The 19126-nt window shown below is 41.2% G+C and overlaps 2 protein-coding genes across 5 annotated transcripts in view; one reads left to right on the top strand and one right to left on the bottom strand.

Moving 5' to 3' along the window:
• Window positions 1-747: 747 nt before the first annotated feature.
• Window positions 748-19126, bottom strand: part of CD96 (CD96 molecule) — a 116305-nt gene continuing 97926 nt past the window's right edge. For all 4 annotated transcript variants that reach the window (XM_051859365.2, XM_051859366.2, XM_051859367.2 and 1 more), the window contains 4 exons: window positions 16121-16186; window positions 15263-15352; window positions 12762-12885; window positions 748-10517 (listed from right to left, as the gene is read on the bottom strand). In XM_051859365.2, the coding sequence (XP_051715325.2) occupies window positions 10409-10517; window positions 12762-12885; window positions 15263-15352; window positions 16121-16186 (389 nt within the window). In that variant the 3' untranslated portion in view covers window positions 748-10408. The remainder of the gene's footprint in view (window positions 10518-12761; window positions 12886-15262; window positions 15353-16120; window positions 16187-19126) is intronic.
• LOC127486752 (RING-box protein 2) lies at window positions 757-1667 on the top strand. Its single transcript, XM_070072074.1, has one exon. The coding sequence runs from the start codon at window positions 757-759 to the stop codon at window positions 1096-1098; it is 342 nt and encodes a 113-aa protein (XP_069928175.1). The 3' UTR covers window positions 1099-1667.

Genomic DNA, 19126 nt, shown 5'->3' with positions numbered 1-19126 from the left:
CGGCTGGTGCGCTGTGGCCAGCGCACCGCGCTGATCCGAAGGCAGGAGCCAGGTACTCCTCCTGGTCTCCCATGTGGGTGCAGAGCCCAAGCACTTGGGCCATACTCCACTGCCTTCCTGGGCCACAGCAGAGAGCTGGCCTGGAAGAGGGGCAACCGGGAAAGAATCCGGCGCCCCGACCGGGACTAGAACCCGGTGTGCTGGCACTGCTAAGTGGAGGGTTAGCCTATTGAGCCGCGGCGCCGGCCTAGACTATGTTCTTATTTTCAGATGCAGCAAGATTTTTTTTTAGTATTTATTTTTATTTATTTGAAAGACAGAATTTTAGAGAAAGAGAAAGAGGACTTCCATCTGCTGGTTCACTCCCCAGATGATCTCAAAGGCTAGAACTGAGCTGATCCAAAGCTAGGAGCCAGGAATTTTTTCCAGGTGTCTCTCATGGGTGCAGGGGCCCAAGGATTTGGGCCATCCTCTGCTGCTTTCCCAGGGGCATTAGCAGGAAGCTGGATTGGAAATGGAACAGCCGGGACTTGAGCCAGCACCCATATGGAATGCCGGCACTGCAGGCTGGGGCTTTAACCACTGTGGCATAGCTCCAGCCCCACAACAAGATGTCTTTGGTTAATTTTTATCTTCTTTTGCCCTTAATCAGACATTTCTCTGAGAAGTTCTGGCCCTTTAAGCAGGAAGTTATAAGAGAGACCAACATCTGGATGCTAGAAGTGCTCATTACAAGTGGGAGATCTGGCCGCCGCCATGGCCGACGTGGAAGACGGCGAGGAGACCTGCGCCCTGTCGTCTCACTCCGGGAGCACAGGCTCCAAGTCGGGAGGCGACAAAATGTTCTCTCTCAAGAAGTGGAACGCGGTGGCCATGTGGAGCTGGGACGTGGAGTGCGATACGTGCGCCATCTGCAGGGTCCAAGTGATGGATGCCTGTCTTAGATGTCAAGCTGAAAACAAACAAGAAGATTGTGTTGTGGTGTGGGGAGAGTGTAACCATTCCTTCCACAACTGCTGCATGTCCCTGTGGGTGAAGCAGAACAATCGCTGCCCGCTCTGCCAGCAGGACTGGGTGGTGCAGAGAATCGGCAAGTGAGCGCGCACAGGCCTTCCCGGTGCCCTCGTGTGGAGCCCTGCTGGATCTCTCCCAAGCGCCCTACAAGGCTGCAGCACTGCAGGGACTAACTCTCCACCTAGGAGGCGGTGGGGCTGTGGGCCTGTAGGACTCATCAGAGGCCTGGGTTAGCATTTTGTCAGTTTTATGTTCAGAAATTCTTGACAGTTAATGTAATTTATTAAAGATGATCTTTCCTACCTCTGTGGTGTGTGTCGTGCACACTATTTAGAAGTGCTATTAAAGAGCAGAGAACGCCAACCAAATGACCTTTATAACTTACCTGTTGACAGACAAGAGGCAGTGGAGGCAGTCCATTCAGAGGAGAGCTTTTTTGCATGCCTATTATTGATCAGTTTTCAAAAAGAAAATGTAACAAATAAAATGCAGTTTAAAACCTAGCTCTTATCCCTAATTTGTTCCTGGTTTTTTTTTGTGATGGAAAGAGGGGGGATAGTCTGTGAAATCTTTTCTTATTTCATAAAGTAAAAATTCTAAGTTTGGACCAGTGAACGGGATAAATAAAATTTGAACCTTTGGTTGGCTGTTAAGTCATCATTCTCCATCTTTGACTCATCAAGAAAACCTAGATAAGCACTTGCCTCACTATTCAACCATCAAGTGGTGAAAGAATTTTTTTGTTTGTTTGGTTGGTTTTTGTTTTAATTTTTAGAAGTATTTTCTAGTTTTTTAGTCAGATGATGTTTTAATTTAATTGTGTTTTAGGTAAAGTGTTTATGAGGGGGCAATGTTTACCAATGTAGCATTGGATCAAAAAAGTTTATTTTATCGCCTAATGTTTCAATAAATGGTTTATTCTGTTTATCTTAAAAAAAAAAACAAGTGGGAGATCTTTGCTTCTTGATCCTTTGACTAGACATGTCTAGGACATATAGACATATTTGCATACAACACAACACACACATGCATACACACACATACACTTGCACAGTGGTAACAAAAATTAATATTACCAGTGAAGGACAGATGAACGTCATGGGCTTATACATGTGATACTTCGGAAGGACACCACTTTGATCCATGCACATACACACAGATGCACAGCTAGAGGAAATCATGAGTTCACATTGATAATTCAAGTTTCAATCCATCCCTCCATCTAGAGGGGGTTCTTCCCTATATTCTCTTAGTCCATATTATCACAAGAGCTCTTCAAAACGTTCATGGAAAATGTGTACCATGAAAAAACTATGCATGCATTTCAAATTTTTTGGCACCAAAATGAACTTATCTTTTAATTCAGTTTTTTCATCAATTTTTGAAATACCCTCTTCCAGGGTGATAATGACTTGTATGGATGTAGATATGCATGCACATATTATGGATCACAGATAGGTAAGGAAATATCCCATTTTCTCCAGAGATTTTATTAGAAATGTATGCTGAATTGTGCCAAAGACCTTTTAATCATCTATGGAGATTAATCTCATGCTTTTCTCTTCTAGCCCTACTTATATGATGAGTTATATAAAACAACTCTTTATTATTAAATTCTTGTTGCATACCTGGTATACTCATTAAGTAAGGTTTACAATTCACAGCACTGTATCTCAGACATCAGGGGTTCTGCTACGTGCCCTTGCCTCATCTAACAGCATCCTTTCTGAAACCTTTTAAAAATATTTCCTACACTCTGTCTCTGACATGATAACCTTTATTTTTTTTAAAGATTTGTTTATTTATTTGAAAGCCAGAGTTACACAGAGAGAGGAGAGGCAGACAGAGAGAGAGAGAGAGAAAGAGAGAGAGAGAGAGGTCTTGTATCTGATGGTTCACTCTCCAATTGGCCGCAACTGGAACTGTGCTGATCCGAAGCCAGGAGCCAGGAGCCGGGAGCCAGGAGCTGGAGCCAGTAGCTTCTTCTGGGCCTCCCATGTGGGTGCAAGGGCCCAGGGACTTGGGCCATCTCCCACTGCTTTCCCAGGCCAGAGAGCTGGATCAGAAGTGGGGCAGCTGGGACTCGAACCGGTGCCCATACGGGATGCCGGTGCTTCAGGCCAGGGTGTTAACCAGCTGTGCCACAGTGCCTGCCATGACATGATAACCTCCAAAAAACATTTATTTATTTGAAAGAGTTATGGGGTGGGGGGAGGGAGGGAAAAAAGGGGGGGGGGAGGGAGAGAGAGAGAGAGAGAGAGAGAGAGAATCTTTTCCATATCTTAGTTCATTCCCCAGATAGCTCCAATGGTCAGGGCTGGGCTGATTCAAAGCCAGGGGCCAGTAGCTTCATCCATGTCTCCAACGTGGATGTCAGGGGACTAAGCTCTTGTGCCATCTTCTGCTGCTTTTCCCAGGCCATTAGCAGGAAGCTGAATCAGAAGTGGAGTAGCTGGGACACACACTGGAGCCTATATGGCATGCCGATGTTGGATGCAGCAGCTTCACCCGTTATGGCATGATGGCCCCAGTATCCTCTTTTTCATTCTGTGCTCTTCTTTGTACATAATTTTATCTTCATATGTATCAAACTCTGTTTATTTTTTAAATGTCTGCCTCTCCCACTAAACTACTTTGAAGACAAGAATCAGTTCTTAGGTTTTTTATTTTTATTTTTATTTTTTTACATCAAATCTTGAGTGCAGTATCTGCAAACCATAAATTGGCTATCCATAAGAAGTATTCAGGAGGGTCGGTGCTGCCTCCTACAGTGATGGCAACCCATATGGTCACCAGTTTGAGTCCTGGCTGCTCTACTTCCAATCCAGCTCTCTGCTATGGCCTGGGAAGGCATTGGAAGATGACCTGGGTCCTTGGGCCCCTGCATGTGCATGGGAGATCCAGAGGAAGCTCCTTGCTCCTGGTTTTAGATCGGCAGAGTTCCAGCCATTGTGGCTATCTGAGGAGTGAACCAGCAGATGGAAGACTGCTCTCTCTCTCTCTCTCTCTCTCTGCCTCTCCTTCTCTCTCTGTGTAGCTCTGTCTTTCAAATAAATAATAAATGAATCTTTTAGGGAAAAAAAAGTATTCAGGAACAGTGCTTGTCACACTTTCCTATTAACTAACCACAAAATTAAGATCAATTCATATTCATACTTTCAATTGTATTAGATTCAGAACTATTAGTCTTCGGAGCATGCTCCATTGAATTAGTGGAACCTCTGTGAGTATAAGAAAAATCCAATGCAACCAATTCCCTTTGAGAGTAGAATTATGCTTATTCCAAACTAGTGAGACAAAAATTATTCTCCCAGAATTGCAATTCTCAAATCCCTTTACTCTTGCCATTTATGTTTACATTTTAAAGACAGAAAGTGCAGAATAGTGAGGTGAACTCTTATAGATGACTTTTCAAGATTCTCAGGTACACTGTCAAATTTCTTTATTAGTCAGTTTTTTTCAATAATATCTAAATTATAGCAAACAACTGAGGCAGTCTAACTTTATAAGGAACAGAGGTTTATGTAACTCACAGTTTTGGTGGCTCAGAGTCCAAACGGCCTTGTGCACGCGTTGGTCTTGGTGAAGGGCCCACGGTGAATGAAGGAGTGTGCACATGGTGAGCCCGGAGCACAGCGGGTGGGTGGATCCCAACTTGGGCTGTTATGAGGTCCCTCTCACAAGACCTCAAGGGGTAAGATAAGAGCTGCCTTCTGAGGGCACACACCCAGTGACCTAACTATCTTCTATTAGGCCCCACCTCCTACGTTTCCACCGCCTTCCAATAGCTCCACCCTGGGGACCAAGCCTTAACACATGGGCCCTTGAGAGACGCAAAAGCACAGCATTTGTCCTCAGAATTCACATGGCTACTGTTCTGTGCCCTTCACCTTGTCTTCTTTGCACTTTTAAGTGTTCTCAGGCAGTAACTGAATGGCATATTACGGTAGTCCGCTGCACTTGGTTATATGTCTTCTTAGGACAGTGTATGAGAAATAGTCTGAAAAACCTCGGAGCATATGCGCACAGGTTCCTGGCTTTTGCTAAGGGTAGCTGGATGCAATCTCATCATGTTCTCTTCTTTGTGTTGTAATGCCCTTTTCTTCTCCTCCATGTCCCAACCTATAGTCACAACCTTATAGAGCCTTTGAGCAAACATGAGGAGCCTGTGTGAACAGAAGCAGCAAAGAACATCACAGAGATGGGAAGGCACAAAATGCCTTCCGGGAGAAATATTTAGTACTGCTTTCCCCATTTCTCTGTTGATTTGTGCCCAACTAATGTCAAGACCCTTCATAGACACATGGACATGAGTTAAGGATAATTCTGACCCTGACTGTACCTAAGGTCCTATTCTCCCGCTCTCTGCTAATGCCTTCCTGGATGAAGTATGCAGCCTTGCTAGTAATTACAGGATCCAAGGAAAACATATCATTGCAGATGTCAGGAAATAAACTGCCCTGCTCCCATCATCTCACCGTGTGTCTCTGGCTGGAACAGCAGCCCATCTCTGCTAGTTAAGGTCCTTTGTGCCCATGGTGGTAACTTTTGTCCACTATTTCAGGTTTTCTGTTGGATATTCACCCTTAGCTGTTTACACAGCTATAATTGTTATTGCTAAAACCTCAATTACACTGCATTTGAGCCCTCATCTCAGAAAGAACAAAATGTCCATGATTTTGCAGATTTAACCCTCGAGTTCAAGCCAAACCCACTCCCCTATGTCCTGGTGCTGAGAGTACTACCTTCCAGGACCAGTTCCCCTGCTCAGAGCCTCTGGGGCGATGTTCTCTTCACTGCTCGGCCTTGGTAAGTTTCTCTGAATCTTCTTTCCAGATTCTGATCTTGATTACTCTTTTTCCTCCTTTCATTTCCTAGTCTTTTTTTTTTTTTTTTCATTTCACATTTTCTAGGCCATTCCACCCCCAGGGGCCAATTATTACTACATTTCTTTGTCTTCTGTCACAATTTTTGGAAAATACTGTCTGGGCATTAAAAAATCAGTGTTTATTTAAATGCACATAAGGCAGCTCTTCTCTATAATAAAAAATAAAAAGTGATGCCAAAGCAATTAGAGATTGATCACTCCCTAGACAGGAAGTCAGAGATGGGCCATCATTTTGGTTCTACCACTTCTAATTGCGTAATTTTGAGTAAGTCAATTTTATTTATAAGATGACCTCTAGTACTTGTTCAGATCAGATGTGCTGTTTTTACGCTATAATGCAAAGGTAATTGGTGAACCCAATTATATTGTCTTTAGTTAGAACAAAATGCATGCCGAAACAATCAAAGAAAAGGCTGTTTTGTATGAAGGCACACATTTTATCCCTTAGCCTCGTCACTGACACATGGGATCAAACATGCCTATCTCTGGACTATGTGTATAGGTGAGCTGCTGTTACAATGATGATGTTTAACAATCACAGAATTTCAGTGGCATTCAGCAATATCTAGCTTATATGCCTGTTGAGGTAGCTCGGCTAGGGATTGATTGATGTACTCTGGGCCTGGCATTGGTGGCTCTGCTCTACTCCATGAGTCTCTTTATCATCTTCTTGGTACTAATGGGCCAATGTGTTGTTGTCATGGCAACAGAGCACATCAAACTAAGTCCAATCACACAAGCACTTTGCAAGCTTTGGGATAGTCAATCTCATGATATTCCATTGCCCAAAACATGTCAAATGTCCATGCTCAAATTCTAGGTGTTTTCATGATGCAGGTGGTTAAGGAAATGAATATTTTGAATAATAATGTGATTTAACAAAGTGCTTTGGAAATGAATGATAAAAAAAAATTCTTAGGGGGTTGGTTTTATGGTGCAGCTCATTAATCTGCCACTTGGAATGCCAGCATCCCATATCAGAATGCTGTTTTGAGTCCTGGCTGCTCTGCTCCTGATCCAGCTTCTTGCTAATATACCTGGGAAGGCAGTGGAAGATGGCTTAAGTACTGGGCAGTAGAAGATGGCTCAAATCCTGCGCCCTTGCCGCCTGTGTGGGAGAGCAGGATGGACTTCCTAGATCCTGGCTTCAGCCTGGCCCAGACTTGGCTATTGCTCCCATTTGGGAGATTTATCAGCGGATGAAAGACCTCTCATTCGCTCTCTCCTCTCTTTCGCATTTTCTAGTGAAAATGAAGGTGGTGATGAAGCCATACAGAAACCTTTGGTATTACATTGATATGTCTCCTATGGGGCAGAACTCCGTTCACTTCTAGAATGAGAAGTTATTGGTTTGAGACAGGTGCTGTGAATCTGCTTGTACATAGTTTAAGGTGCAGGTGACACTATCATTTTATTCAAATGAGAGATGTCAAGTTCATAGCATTACCTAAACAGCATCTGAAATTCCTCTATTTTGTAGGCTTATGGAAAGTTCCTTTGAATCACCAACTGAACATCCTTCTGTGGATAAGCAACTGTTCACTCTATTTAAGTGGTAGATGAATTTGCAAATGTTGACCAGAACTTCCAGGACTAAAAATTATCCATTGAAGAAGAGCTAACATAAGAACATTATAAGACATCTGTCATATGACAGATTGAAAAATTATATGAACTTATGCTGTACTGCAAAACTGTTTCCCCTTTTACTGAAAAAAATCTAAACATCTCAACTCTTTCTTTTTACCCTTATACCTCTGATGTATTCATATCTCCTAATGGAACAATAAAAATAAAACAGCAATGACAGTTACACAAATTGCTGATAATTAAGTTACACTAAATAAAAATAACTACACAATGAAGCAACAGTCATATATGGAACTAATTTTTGTTGTTTGAGAACTAATGAGACATTAAAGCTAAGGCAAGCATTAGTTAATTTTTTCCATGTATTGAGCTGTAGTAGTTATGTGTTCTATGTAACGAATTATAAACAGGTATAGCAATATTAAAAAACAGACATTTATTATACATCGTGTCCAGCAGCCAGAAAATCAGAAAAGGCTTAGCTGGGTGATTTTGACTTTTACAAGGTCCCAGTCAAAAGATCAGGGGAGGTTGTGATTTTTCTGAAGACGTAACAGTGTTCCTTTTCCAAGACGGTTCACCCCTGTGGCTGGTAGTTGATGCCTGGTGTTAGCAGGAGGCATCAGTTCCTTCACAAGGGAATCTCTACTTCTGCTCAGTTGGGCATCCTTAAACTGCTGCTTGAGTGTTCCTGGTGTGAGGATGGGCTTCTGCCAGAGCCCGTAATCAGAGAAATCAAGGTGGAAACTACAATGTACTTTACGATCTAGCCTTGAAGTCACACTCTGCCCATTTCTACACGATCTACTGGTTATGACAAGCCTGGGACTGACATTCACTGTTGTGGGCAGCCACAGGCAGTTGCTCCTTTTGTTTACACTTAACCATATGGATGGAGACATCCCAGCACAGACAATTAGGCTAAGGAGATTCCAGGAAGAGGCAGGAAGAACCGTATCTCACTGCTAGACTTCTCACAAGAGATGATGTAGGTAATCAGCCACACCTGAAACCAGCATTTATTTCCTAGGTGTTTTATTATACCCTTGTAATCTATGATTGATAACATTTTGTGATCTGTTAATTGGAAGAACTTTATCAGAACTCTTTGTAACTGCAAACGTCCTTTAGATATGGAAATCCTCTGTGTGCCTTCTTGTGTACAACTGGTCATGTTTAAATACTACTGGACTTGTTGAATAAACGAGCCTTGATCAGGATTTGTCTTGGCTCCATTCTTTGCGTCCTTGTCCCCACATTCCCACTTTCTGTTTCAGGAAATCCGGCTCATTGTGCTGCAGGCCGGCACACACTGTCAAGATTATGTAAGTGTGTGATTTTTGAGTGTGAATGCTTTTAAAAATTTTGCATCCCAGATGCCTTGGTTGCTTACCTTAAGATTACTCTTGGGTTACACAGGTTAGTGTTGGAGGAACCACGTGGGTATGACTATCAGAATACAAGAATCACTGGGAGTTGTCTTGGAGGTTGGCCTCAAAAAGAGGTAAATTCCTGACCAAGATTCTAATCAATGAGTAGGGGCTTCCACTGGGTCAGCAGTTCTTACTTTTGACTGAACATCAGAGTGCTTATGTCTGTGTCTTACTCTGCTGAGGTTCTGATCAACTTGAGCGGGAGTCCGACAGCCATGGTTACTTAAAAAAAAATGCAATACAAACCCTCAAACTTCTTCTCATGTGCAGTCAGGGGTAAGTGTACTGAAAAGGAACCAAGGATTCCTTTACAGACTGAAATCCATACAGAATTGGCCTATCATTATACCTGCCCACAACTTCTGTTCTTTCTTCCTGTGTGTGGGGGATAGGAAGACAAGAGGGATCAGTAGCTTATTCATTGACAAACTGTTGCTGGACACAGGGAACGTTTGACTAAGTTTATTCTCTGTCACTTGTATATTCTGCTTGATTTGCTTTGTAAAATGTTGGTAGGAGCAGGGTTAATTCATCAGTGTTAGTCTCATTTGAAGCTCTTTATCTGTTTTAAGACAGATCAAAACAGGCATGCTGGATGAACAGGAAGTCCCAAGATGAACAACAGAATCATGAGAATTAGATGGATTAGAATGGGGTTAGGCCACCAGCTTGCTTACATAATAATTTGATGCTAGTTTGATACATACTATGAACACACACACCTACATACACAGAGGTAAAGCCAAGAATGAAGTAAGTTTTAGCTGTTATAATTTTAGAAGCCAGTGAAGCCTTGTATCTTCTAAGCTACTTGACTATTGACTAGTTTTTTCTTTGGCTCCTCCTTATCTTGGTCCATGAGGCAGGAGACTGTACTGAACACAATGGAAGGAAGGGTGAAAGTGGGCTTAGAGTGTGGCTATTGTCCAATGCTTTCAGTTTTTCTCTACTGAAAATAAATGACAAAATTTCTGTTGGAAGGCTGTACTTTTTCATTATTGGTAACTCATGCTGGAAGTCTCCCATTTTTTTCTTCTTATAATTCTCTTGGGGAGTGCAGCAAAACTCCAAAATTCTTGTAATTTTGGCAAATAGTTTAGAATGCTGGAAGATGTTCAAAGAAGAGGATTAAGTGTGGGCATATGCTTGAAACTACGGTTGCTCCTTTAACTTGAGAAGTAAACAAAAACACTGCAAGCATTTTTAAATGACAGCAGTCTAATATGCACCTTTTACAAAAGCAAGAAAATCCTTACAGATGGTGTTGGATGTGGACATGACACAGCCTCTCACTCTTGTTTGAATTTCAGGCATATGCAGATGAAACAGGGTGAGTTGCTGGGAAAACAAGTTATTCAATTCTGACATGCATCCCATCTGCAGCAGAGGCTTGGCTGGAGGGCAATTATATTCATAAAGCATAACATCTACCTTCTCGATAGTATTCCAGGAGAATTTCGCTATATGACAAAGTCTCAAAGGACTAGAGTGTCTCCATCTCCTGATAAGGCAGATCACTTCCAGTGGGCTCTTGAATGCAGGTGTACTTGATTGGAGGTGGAGGTGGCTTGAAAGGTGGGGGTCTTTCCATGCTAGGAACAAAACATTGCTCTTTGAATGCTAAGAATGTGAAGTGGTATTTATTTCTAAAAGCAGGACACAGATTGGTAAGAAAGTGATACACCCTCCTAGTTCTTCCAGAACTAGGATTAACACTATGTTTATGAGTGCTATTAGCCATTTAAACATCATGATCATATCATTAATTAATATTTATATGAACTTTATAGTTTGAAAAGCATTTTTTTATTATTATTATTTTTTTTTGACAGGCAGAGTGGACAGTGAGAGAGAGAGACAGAGAGAAAGGTCTTCCTTTTGCCGTTGGTTCACCCTCCAATGGCCACCGCGGCCGGCGCGCTGCGGCCGGCGCACCGAGCTGATCCGATGGCAGGAGCCAGGAGCCAGGTGCTTTTCCTGGTCTCCCATGGGGTGCAGGGCCCAAGCACCTGGGCCATCCTCCACTGCACTCCCTGGTCACAGCAGAGGGCTGGCCTGGAAGAGGGGCAACTGGGACAGAATCCGATGCCCCAACCGGGACTAGAACCCTGTGTGCCGGCGCCGCTAGGTGGAGGATTAGCCTAGTGAGCCGCGGCCCCGGCCCTGCAAAGCATTTTTATCATAACATTATTTATTTTGTATCTGAGAATTCATATCAGTTGTAAGCAACTTGTCTAAGCCAATCAGATCAGCAACTGAAGTCTCTCAACCTGAACTGATATTCTCCATAGCAACTGTCTCCTAATAGAGGAAGTTTTTCTCTTATGCAAGGAAATATTTGGTCTTCTTCCACAGACTACATTTTAAAATTCTGGAACTTAAGACTTGAGCTTTTTAAGTATTTGCTTTGCCAACTCTACTACCAACCTTTACCCACACACTGTGTTCTGTGAGAATATGGCATATCCAGGAAGTAAAGCTCTTCTGAATCCCCCTGCATTGGTTGGTACTGGCTGAATGATATCTGAATTCCTTCTGTCTGAATCAATGAGCATTCTCAAAGTCATCCTTGTACAAAGCAGTGTTTTATATTAGCACAATTCATGTTTGTTGGATATGCACTGAGCATACAGGTTAGAATTGAATTTAGCTGTGAAAATGCTCCAGCTATATTGATATCAAGGCATACATATTTATCTGTAAGCATCTTTATGTCAAAGACTCTAACATCTCTATGCCATGACAGTTCATAGTATCTTAATTTTGAGAGAACCAGAGAAAGAGAAAGAGAGAGAGAAAGAGAGAGAGATTTTCATCTGTATATTATACAGACATTTGACTATAGAACATCTTACAAACACCAATTCAGATAGTCAGATTCCCACTTGCTCATTTTAATATAAAGCTCCCCTTAGCCTTATCCCTTTGTTTTGATGATTTAATAGAGACTGAACATATATCAAAAGGTGGATACAAGTCTGAGAAACTTGTACTTTAGTTTCTTAGAGAAATAATGAATTTCTTGAATGGTGGCCAACATGTAGTCCTTGGATGAGAATTCGGAATTTATAACTATTAGTTTAGTGCTTTATCCACCATAAAACACTCTCTTAGTCTTCAAGGATACACTATGAAAAGTAAAAGGGCTTAGTGCACATGGGTAAGTGTTATCATAGATAATAGCAGTAAGACATGGAAGATCATCTCTCCTCTGAACATAGCCTAATCCAGACTGATCCAAATAGAGAGTAGAAAAATGAGGTTTAACTTTACAAGCCATTTCTAAATGCTGAGTGGAAAAGAGTTTTGGAAAAAACTTTAATAAGACAAACAGAGTGGGAGTAACCCAATGCTTGGTTGCTTTTCCCCTTGGGGAAACAGGAAACAGTACAGTAAAAGCCCAGTCTGATGAATAGCAGTTGGAAATCTCTTAAAATTACCTTTCTCACTCAATTTCACACTTGAACATCTAGGCTCAGCTCAGCCCAGGCAGTTCAAAGATGCATGAAAATGAAAAAATAATGAGGATTAAAAGAAAAGTCAGTTTTAGTTTGGGGGTAAGGTGAGGCTCAGTTCTCATTTCATGCCCACTGACTTGCTCCGTTTGATGAGTATTACAGCTCAGCCAGCCAATGCAGAGAGGGATACGGAGCAGGAGCTGTGCATTTGATCCCAACTGTGTGATGCCGGGAGCGCTAGAGGACCTCTCTGAACTTCTGGGAGCCTTAGTTCTCAGCACAGTGTGAGAGGATCTCCATAGAGTAATCGTATTTTCTGCTGAGAAAATATTTCGTAGAAAAATTATCAGTTCCGAAATATCTTACTCTTGTACTCACATTTCCTTTTGGTATTGACACCATTTTCTTATTCCAAGACCAAACAATATCACACAGAAAAAGAGCAAAAATGCAACGATCACCGGCCAGGATATCCCATCTTCAGGTCTACCAAGCTCAATACCTGAAAAAGACGTAGAGAAAGATGAACCTCAGCGGGGGTTGTTCACTGACTGCAGTCGCACTCTGAGGGCACATCTATGCCTTGTCAATTATGTGTCCTAACTGAAATGCTTATGAATATAAGGCATGGATATGCATTGTGAACATCGTATATCCTTTTTATTACAAATGGGGGCATGCTATACATCTTGTTCTGTCCTTGGCTTCTTGAAAAAACATTCTTGGAATACTTTCCATAGCAATGCATACAGATTTACAGCATTTTATTAAATGACTGGATAATTCCCCAATGGATTTACCATAGTTTATTTAATTGGTTTCTTTAACATTAAACAGTTAAATTGTTTCCAGGCCTTTGTTATTTCTAACAACACTCCAATGGAATTTCTATAACATTACAGATAAATAGTTAGACATTTAAATCACATGGATCATTTGGGGAAATTTTTAAAAAAGATTTATTTATTTGAAAAGCAGAGTTACAGAGGCAGAGGCAGAGAGAGGGAGGGAGAAAGAGACAGAGAGTGACAGAGGGAGATAGAGAAATCTTGCATCCATTGGTTCACTTCCCAAATGGCCACACTGGCCAGGACTGGGCCAAGCTGAAGCCAGGAGCCAGGAACTCCTTCCGGGTCTCCCATGTGGGTTCAGGGGCCTATGATTTGGGCCATCCTCTGCTGCTTTCTCAGGTGCATCAGCAGGGAGCTGGATCAGAACTAGAGCAGTCAGGAATTGAACCAGCTCATTTGGGCAAATATTATTTGGATTTTTTCATTGTTTAATTTAGATGGTAAATTATTTATAGGTGGAGACAAGATTTTTTATTTATTTTTTACCCAGTTTTCATTTTTATTATTTATTTGATCCAGAGAAAGTGAAACAAAGACAGAAGAACAAGCACTCCCATCTGCTGGTTCACTCCCCAGATGCTCACACTGGCTGGGAGACCAAGGCTGAGAGCTGGGAATGGAATCCAGGTCATCCTTAAGTGTTTGTGTTAGAGTCTGTATTAGCAGGAAGCTGCAGTCAAGAGATGGAGCTGGTGAAGGAACTCAGACACTCTGATGTGGGATATACTAACTAGAATGATAACTGTTAGGCCAGTGCCCAGTCCTGCCCAGTTTTTATTATACTGCTTTTTGTCTACCAAAAACTAAAAAAAAAAAAAAAGAAAAAAAAAAGAAAAAAAGAATAAAGAGCTAGATTTAAAATATTAAAATATTAGTTGCCATTTTTAAAATATTTTACATGGTTTGAATGGCAGTTAGCTCTGGTTAGTCAGTGCTGAAGATTTTTCCTTTACAAATAACACACACTGAGGGATCCAAGGTCTTTCTTTGCTTATCCTAACTCAGCTCTGTCCATGTAAACACTGGGGGTATCCTGGAAGCTCATGTAGCTCTATATTACTTAATCATATGACATTCTCATCTACACAGGAGGCTAGAGTTTACAGTTCAAACCTCTAGAGTAACATGACCACACACATGAACATAGACACTCACAGCTCACACAGATGGTCAACACCGTAGCAAACAAAGTTTTATTTTCATCAAGTCATTACACCTTTTGGGGAATGAACCAGGGGATGGAAGACCTTTCTTGCTCTCTCTGCCTCTCTTTCTCTCTCTATGTAACTCTTTCAAGTGAATAAATAAATCTTAAAAAAAAAAAAAAAAAGACTTTAGGACCTTAGTTTTCAGCTCTGTTCCCAAGATGTGTGCAGGAGAATGGTCCAATGATCTGAATTCTATACAACCTTCTAGAAGACACAAGCTTAGCACCCAGGTGGACATTTCATCACCTGAAGTGAGCTCCCCCATCCATGAAGTGAAAGAGTTGATTATGCCTGTGAACTTACATTGGAATGATCCTAATTTAGTCAATCCCTTGCTTTCTTATTATAAAAAAATAAGGGACTATACTATGCATTGGCAAGTTTTATTAATTAAATTATAGGAATACTTTTTGTTCCAAAAATATCTTTCTTGCATTGTTGTGTTTTCACAGGCCTGAAACGTTTCTTGTTGTTTTTCAGCTGGCTAATCGTTATCCATTTTTCAGATTTTAAGTTAAACAGTGTATCCTCAGAAAGTCCTTTCCCAGCCTTCAATTAAAATCAGATCTTCCTGTTAAACTCTGTCAGCACCTACCATGGTAGCTGTCACAAATGTACTTGTATGGTTATTTACAAATAAATTTAACATATGATTATTTACTCACTATATATTATCTTTAGTAGATTATACTCTTCAGAAGGCTAATGTTATCACTGTATACTCAATAAACAGCACAGTGCTTGGCAAATGGTAGGTACTCAATAAAAATTTATTGAGTGAGTAAAACATTAAGATGCAAAACAATGGAAAATCATTTACCAGTGATATAGATACGATTATTTTTAGTAGATCCCCCGGCAGTTGTGGGAACTTCCGAAAATGTTCTGCTTGTGCTGGTGAAGACATCACCTGGGAATACAAGGGGAATAGCTGAGTGATCTTAGCAGCCATCTCACCTGATCAAGTGGTGTAAGGTCACGGTTGGGTTTCTTTCATGTGTTATTGGAAGAGCTCAATTTGAATGGCCTGAACATCCCTATGATATTGTATGTAAAACTTACTAAAAACCAATTTATATCAAGGTTGGGATCTTGAGATCTGTGTAACAGCAACTGAATTTTCTGATTGATTTAGAGAAAAAAGAGAGGCTGCTCACTTCCAAACAATGAAATTACATTTACTAAAGGATCTTCATGAGAAATGTAAATGATATGGGACAATGCCACAGTTGATGTAATTGAAAGATAAGCCTGATCTCTATACCAGATTATCAGAAGTTCAGTTGATCAAAAACACCTATTCTTCCTATCTCAATGTGTTTGATAAGATGAATAAAACTGCTTTGCAATGTCAGACCAGACATCTCCATGTTGACTGATCATTCCATTTTCTAATGAAAAACTAAAAATTAAAATGCTTTTTTCACAGATGTACTGACTAAAAAGTTGCTATTTTGTAGATTTCCTTTTGAAGTAAAGAAAAATCTAAGGCTTTGTCTCTGACTAATTTCCTTGAGTGACTGGAAAGAATTTTGATTTTCATTGTCATTTTTACCATGAAGCTACATTTTTAAATGCCTATCTGAAATTGGCGTCTTATTGGTTGTTGCTTTCCCTCCTCACCCAAGTAGAGAAGATCACTAACTTTGATGTCCCCGAATCTTCCTCAAGTACTCACCATGAAGAGTTGAGCCTGTGTTGGAGGAGGATGAACTGTATGTTTCGCTGGATGTCCATGAAATTGCTAGAGGAAGAAGATATTGGAAGACTCAAATTATAGAACACTAGTTATTCCATTTTATCTTCATAATCCCTAGTTGACTTGGACAATTAAAAAAAAGGTGTTAATAAATGCTTACAAAATGATCATTGATTAAACCGTCCCGTAGCATACATTACAATGTCCCCCAAAGAAAGGGGTAGATGAGGGATGCTTGTGATCCAGGTGTCTCTAGTGAAAATGTTTTTTTCTTTTCTGTCACCATTATTTTATTTTTAAAGAAACATTTTTAAAGTCAAAAAAGAAGTAAAGATATAATGTAGCTACAAAGGGCAGTCCCTCCCAAGAAAGCATTACACTAACATATCCCACGGTTCTTCAGTTCATATTTTTCCCCAAAGAAATCTTTTATTTAAGTAATACAAACTTCTTGCATTTCTTAAAAACAACTTTAGGAACACAGTGATTCTTCCCACTGTACCTACTCTTCCACCCACAATCCCATTACTCTTCCTCCTCCTCTCCTATTCCCAGTCTTATTTTTTACTATGATCTATTTTCAGTTAACTTTATACACAGAAGATTAACTTTATACTAAGTAAAGGGTTCAACAAATTGTGTGAATAAAAAAATATTCCTCAACAGTTGAGTCAAGGGCTATTCAATGTCATTGCGTCTCAAAGTTGATTTCACTTCTTTTTTTAAGTGTTTTTTTTTTTTTTAGAAACTTAACTTTATTTTTAAAAATCTTTTTAGAAGATTGATTTATTTATTTGAAAGGCAGAGTTTCAGAGAGAGGGAGGTGAGGAGAGAGAGAGAAAGTCTTCCATCTGCAGGTTTACTCCCTAAATGGTCTCAACCGGCAGAGCTGGGCCAATACAAAGCCAGGAACTAACAGTTTCTTCTGGGTCTCCCACATGGGTGCAGGGGCCCAAGGACTTGGGCCATCTTCCGTTGCTTTCCCAGGCCATAGCAGAGAACTGCATTAGAAGTGGAGCAGCTGGGACTTGAACTGGACTTTTATGGGATGCTGACACTGCAGGTAGTGGCTTTATCCGCTATGCCACAGCACCAGCCTCCTTAATTAACTTTAAAGAAGAGCCCAAGAGGGGCTGGCACCGTGGCACAGTAGGTTAATCCTCCACCTGTGGTGCCGGCATCCTACATGGGCGTGAGTTCAGGTCACAGCTGCCCCTTTTCCAATCCAGCTCTATGCTATGGCCTGGGAAAGCAGTGTAAGATGGAACAAGTGCTTGGGCCCCTGCATCCGCATGGGAGACCAGGAAGACGCACAGCTCTGGCTGTTGTGGCCATCTGGGAAGTGAATCAACGAAAGGAAGACCTTTCTCTCTGTCTCTCCCTCTCACTGTCTGTAACTCTACTTTTCAAATAAATAAATAAATAAACATATTTTTTAAAATAAAGAAGAACCCAAGAATGATACATCTTTTGCCAGCACTTAGATGAAACTATAACTTATGAGACATAAGAATATCCTCCACTTAATACACTAATACAAAGTAAATCTTTGAGAACAAGTTTTACTATTAACTCTCATAATGCAACTCTTTGAGGACAGAGATCCTGCCTGGGAAGTTAGTGCACTGTGACTCCTGTTGTTAATTTAACAATTAACACTCTTATGTATGATGTCACTGATCACATGAGGCTTTTGACATGAGCTACCAAGGCTATAGGAGCCTTTTGAATCCACAAACTCCTTCAGTATTTAGACAAGGCCATAAGCAAAGTGAAAGTTCTCTCCTCCTTCCAGAGGAAAATACGTAAGGACGATTTGAATGTAGCCAGTGCTATTATTTAAATTCTGATAGCATTAGGAATTGAGGCTTGTAAGAGGTTATTGAGGGGCTGGCGCAATGGCGCAGTAGGTTAATCCTCCGCCTGCGGCACCAGCATCCCATATGGGCGCCGGTTCTAGTCCCGGCTGCTCCTCTTCCAGCCCAGCTCTCTGCTGTGGCCTGGGAAGGCAGTGGAGGATGGTCCAAGTCCTTGGGCCCCTGCACCAATGTGGGAAACCAGGAAGAAGCACCTGGCTCCTGGCTTTGGATCAGCCAGCTCTGGCCATTGTGGCCATTTGGGGAGTGAACCAGCAGATGGAAGACCTTTCTCTCTGTCTCTCCCTCTCACTGTCTATAACTCTAACTCTCAAATAAAATAGGTTATTGGTCCATGAGAACTCCTCTCATGAATGATATAACAATTCTTGTAGAAGAGAATGCAAGCAGCGTTTGGCCTGGGCTTTCTGCCTTCTGCAATGTGAGGAGCCAGCAAGATGGCCCCACAGATTTCCAGTGCCTTGATCCTGGACTTCTCAGCTTCAGAACTGTTAGCTAATAAACCTTTTAAAGGCAAATGATCCAGTCTGTGTAATTCTGTTTGTTAAAGTAGTACAAATACACCAAGCCAGAAACTGGTACCAGGGGTAGCCTGTTGCTATAACAAACACCTAAAAACCTTGACTGGGAAATGGGCACATGATGGAGCAGCTTTGAAGTGAATGCTAGACAAGTTCTGTACTGCAGAGAGCATTGTGGGTGATTCTGGAGAGCACTCAGGAGAGCAGAGCTGTAGACAGCCAGCCTTCTTAGTGATGATCTAGATGGACATGACCGAGATGATGGTAGAAATAGGGACAAAAAATGCTATTTTGATGGGTTCTAGAACAGAAATGAGAAAAATCTTACTGGAAAATAGGGGAAGAGGCATCCTCATTATAAAGTGGAAAATAATTTGACTGCATTCTGTCCACATCCTAGGAGTTTGTGGAGGGTAGAAGTTCTGAGTGATGGATAGACTATTTGGTGGAAGAAATCTCTAAGCAGAAAAGTGTTGCCTGGCTGCATTTAACTTCTCTAGAGCTTTGTTGCTTCTCTTAACTTACAGTGACATCCAAGAAGGGAAAACAGTTAACAATGGAATCAAAATGGAAGCTGAATGTAAAGA

This window comes from Oryctolagus cuniculus, chromosome 4 (genome assembly GCF_964237555.1).
Source record: "Oryctolagus cuniculus chromosome 4, mOryCun1.1, whole genome shotgun sequence".
In the NCBI taxonomy this organism is placed as follows: Eukaryota; Metazoa; Chordata; class Mammalia; order Lagomorpha; family Leporidae; genus Oryctolagus; species Oryctolagus cuniculus.
This window is presented reverse-complemented; position numbering and strand designations above follow the sequence as displayed.

Excerpts from the sequence above, each read along its gene's own strand:
- LOC127486752 (XM_070072074.1), top strand. The coding sequence starts at position 757 with ATGGCCGACGTGGAAGACGGCGAGGAGACCTGCGCCCTGTCGTCTCAC.